This window comes from Papaver somniferum, unplaced genomic scaffold, assembly GCF_003573695.1.
Source record: "Papaver somniferum cultivar HN1 unplaced genomic scaffold, ASM357369v1 unplaced-scaffold_115, whole genome shotgun sequence".
NCBI lineage: Eukaryota > Viridiplantae > Streptophyta > Magnoliopsida > Ranunculales > Papaveraceae > Papaver > Papaver somniferum.
The window spans coordinates 1,637,152-1,641,348 of record NW_020620492.1 but is presented as its reverse complement, the minus strand read 5'-3'; the positions used below and the strand labels follow the sequence as shown (position 1 = coordinate 1,641,348).

At 39.2% G+C, this 4,197-nt stretch overlaps 1 protein-coding gene across 1 annotated transcript; it reads left to right on the top strand.

Annotated features, from left to right (window-relative positions):
- Positions 1 to 1,964: 1,964 nt before the first annotated feature.
- LOC113329092 lies at positions 1,965 to 3,716 on the top strand. The gene has a single exon (XM_026576065.1). It carries the CDS (start codon positions 1,965 to 1,967, stop codon positions 3,714 to 3,716), a length of 1,752 nt encoding a protein of 583 aa, XP_026431850.1.
- The last annotated feature ends 481 nt before the right edge of the window (positions 3,717 to 4,197 follow it).

Below are 4,197 nucleotides of genomic sequence, written 5' to 3'. Positions count from 1 at the left end.
TCCATTTTTAACATGGCCAGCTATATATAACCAATTACTATTATCTTAACCTAACCACTTAACTCAATCATACCATACCGAGGCCGTATTTTCCGTCTAACCATAATATGTTATGCCCAATTATGTCTAATTTTAACCTAATGAAGTCATGTTGGAAATCTATGCCCCCTGTTAACCATAACAAATGGCTAATCATAAAAAGGGTGACACATGCAATGGGTCTAATACCATAGTATTTTAATAAATTAATAACTTCACTAACACAATAAAAAAAAATCCGTCCCAACTAAGTTTCTATAAGCTAAACTTTAAAATTTGGTAAAATAATTTTTTTTTGGTTACAAATTATTAATTTGGTGAAGTTCAGCTGTATGTTTTTCTAACATGAATAAGATCCCTTCACGTTTCGGAGAAACAAAAAATAACAAGCCTATTATAGGGGCGGAATGTCTTATTAGAGGGGCGGTATTGTGATAGTAATGTCCCTTTAGTTGGTTAGGGGATGTCCTAAAGGGAATGTAAATTAACTAGATTACCATTTCACCTTAAATCAACCAAAAATCAAGTCAATTTTTTTTAAACCTAATGAATCAAAAAAAATCAAATCAGTTTTTTTTTTCATCTTCTTCTTCATCTTCTCTTCTCCTCCATCAACCGTAACCTCCGTTAAAACTGGAAATTTCATCGTCTTCGATTAATCAGCGATTCGAAAATTAATCAAGTGTAATGATTTATATGAGGTACATTATGAAAAACCCAGTTAGGCTTTAGTTTATTTTGTTCGATTTAAGTTTAATTTCTATCAGAAATTAGGGTTTTAGGTGAAAATTGAAATTGAAATTGAAATTTCTGGGTTTATGTGAGTTACGGTTGATTTTGACTCTATTACGAACCGTAACTGGAGAATTTGATATTCTTACAGTTGGTAATAGTTCAATTACCAACCGTATGTTCTTATCTCTGAAAATTTCTTCAGTTACGGTTGGTAACCATTTTTATTTACCAACCGTAACTGAGTTACGGTTGGTATCGAGCATTTGGTTACCAACCGTAACTGGTTTTACAATTGGGTTTTTCCCCAAATTTAATCAGTTACGGTTGGTAGCTCATCTTTTACGAATCGTAACTATGAATTATGGTTGGTAATTAGCTCCGAAAATGTAAGAAATTGAATTATTTTACGTATTTGAGCAAAAAAAGCTAGTTCGGATTAATTTAGAAGTATACCTGGTCATTTTCAGGCATTGAGTTTTCACTTTGTTGGTTAATTTCTTCAATTGATTGAGATTGACCTTCACTTTGGGTTAAAACTTCTCTACCATCTCCAAACCTTTTTTTTTAAACTCTAAAATTTGATTTTGTTTTGATTTTGAGTTAATATAAGTGAATTTAATCATTAACATTAAACTTGATTATCATCACTAAACTAGGAATGATCATGATTTTTTATAAGGGACATCTTGAATGATCATGTAATAACCCTTTTTATCCTATTAGAATACGGTTTTTCATAAATGATCATGTAATGATCCTTTTTGTCCTATTAGAATGCCCCCTCTAATAAACCATGCCGCCCCTATAATAAGACTCAAAAACAAGGACCACCTACATTAATTTTCTTTGAACGAAACAAAAAATATTGTGTGGGTGTGGCATTTTCTTTACCACAGCTCATTAATGGGTAGTACAGAGGGGGGGCTATCGAACGTGTTACTCATTTTAATTGTGTTTCTTGCAGTACGTTTTATTAAACGTGTTACTCAATTTTCTCAAATTAATTTCATGAATCATTCCAGAGGAGAAGAGTGTCTGTGTGGTTGCAAATCGCTCCCGATAGGTTGCTCATCATGCTATGGAGCCTATAAATACCACATGATTTATATCGAGAGAAGCACGCACTGTACACAACCAAGAAAATCAAAAAAAGAAAAAAGAAACACAAAGAAAGAAATTACTTGAGAAAAATGGAAGCATCACCAACAATTCCTACCACTATTACTTCTCAAACTACTTATGATACTACTACCCAAGAGATCGTGACGGAGGAGGTACCATCACAAAGTCTGGTTCCTCTTGTTGATCAAGTAGAAGTAGGAGCTGATGTTACTTTAAATACGAACGATGAAGATGAAGCAGCAACTCCCGCCACTATCACCACTCTTAATGATGATGATATTACTAATCAAGAGTATGTGGAGGAGGTACCTGTAGAAAGTCGGATTCCACCTGTTGATGGAGGAGAAGTTGGAGTTGTTTTTGCTTTAAATGAGAATGATGAAGATGTGCATGCCACCATGGCAAGTACACTCCCCACAACTGTCATCATCCAATCCAACCACAACCGTAGATACTTGCGCTTGGATGGTGGATATCAAGAGTTAAATAATGCCCTCCGGTGCGAAGGAGATTACAGTTTCGGCATCGAGACCAGGTTTGAGCTGGTGCCATCTACCACTGCAACTGGACTCTTCCATATCCGGTCTTTGTATAATAACAAGTACTGGCAAACTACCAGCGGGACCAACGGATGGACCATTCCCGGGGCCACCGAACCCGAGGAGGATCGGTCCAGCGTTCGTTGCACACTCTTCCAGCCTGTTTTCACGGTTTCCAACAGCAATCGCATCGTTAGGCTCCGCCATGTCAACACCGGAATCTACGTTAGGAGGTTCCATGGAACTTCCTCAGGCAATTATGTTGGTGTCTTGACTGTACGGCCTAAAAATCAACCCACCGACAAGACTGATGAGTTCACCTTGCTTGATTCGAAAACTGTCGTGGTGCTGCCTGACCTTATCAGGATCAAGAGCCTAGATAACGAAAACCACCTCTATGCTCGTTCGGATGCTTATTTGGACTTCACAGACATAGCCAATAATTCCTCTGCGTACGACTACGAAGTGTTTCCGAGTCGCAATGGAGGTGTCCGCCTGAAGAGTGTCCTCCGTGGCACTTACTGGACGGAGGAGAGTGAGAAGTATATAAGGTTAAGGCAGGCTTCGACTACTATACATGACACCAACACCGTCTTTATACCCACAGTACTTTCGGGCGACCGTGTACTCCTTCGAAGTTTGAGGAGCAACAATCTTTGCAAAAGATACTCGAGGAATAACAGGCCTCAGTGGCGTAGTCGACTCAGTGCACGTGCCAGTTATCCTGACCAGGCCTGTTACATGGAGATTGAGGAGCCCGTTGATTCAAGGACGATCTCTAATGTCAGATATCGCCTTTCTGATGCAAGGATCTACAATGAGAGAACTACTGGACTTGTCACTGATGAAACTGTTAACAGACTTGATGTTCCCGTCCAATCAGAATTGAATCTCACAGAAACAGTAACCAATACAACTAATTGGAGCAGAAGTGTCACTTTGACAATCGGTGTCACAATTAGCGGTTCTGCTGGTGTCCCGTTCGTATCTGGTGGTAGTTTCGAGATCTCCACTGAGGTCGCCAATTCTTGGGATTGGGGAGAAACCAAGGAAGAAAGCCAGCAAGTTGGGTCTGTGCGAAGTGTCGATGTACCACCTATGACTAGAGTTAGGGGGACTCTGATGGCAACACGGCTTTCGTACGACATACCCTTCTCGTACACTCAGACTGATGTCTTGAAAAATGGGAAAACTGTAGTTCACCTAAAGGATGATGGCCTTTTTACTGGCCACAATGGCTACGGCTATTACTACGAGATTGTCCCGCTTCCTCTGGGCTAAACAAAGGCTCGCTTCATCGGTGGTGAAAATAATTTGCTTGTTCCTTTGTTTGGCTTTGCTTCTTTGTTTGTTTTTCTACTTTATTGTTTGCAGTGTGCTTATTTTCCGTTCTTAATTTGTTTGTGTTTCAGTCTAAGATTGGTGCAGTCCATGTCTCTTGTGTTTGTTTGTAATTTCAAAAGTTTATGAATAAAATATTTGTTAAAAAAAAGAAAACGGTCCGCGAGTTAAAACTCCAAAAGTGTCACTATCCATACACAAAAACTCCAACAAAACAAATTGTTCACAAAAACCCCATTTAATATAATTGGTCTATATTACCCTCTTAGTTTAAATCACCCCAACAAAAATAAAAATCAACCCCACTTCAATTCTTATTATATTGTCACCACCAACAAGCAACGCCACCTTCTACCACCGCCACCGACCACCACCGTCGTCGCCGCCACCGACCACCACCGCCAACCATCGCCGCCGCCGC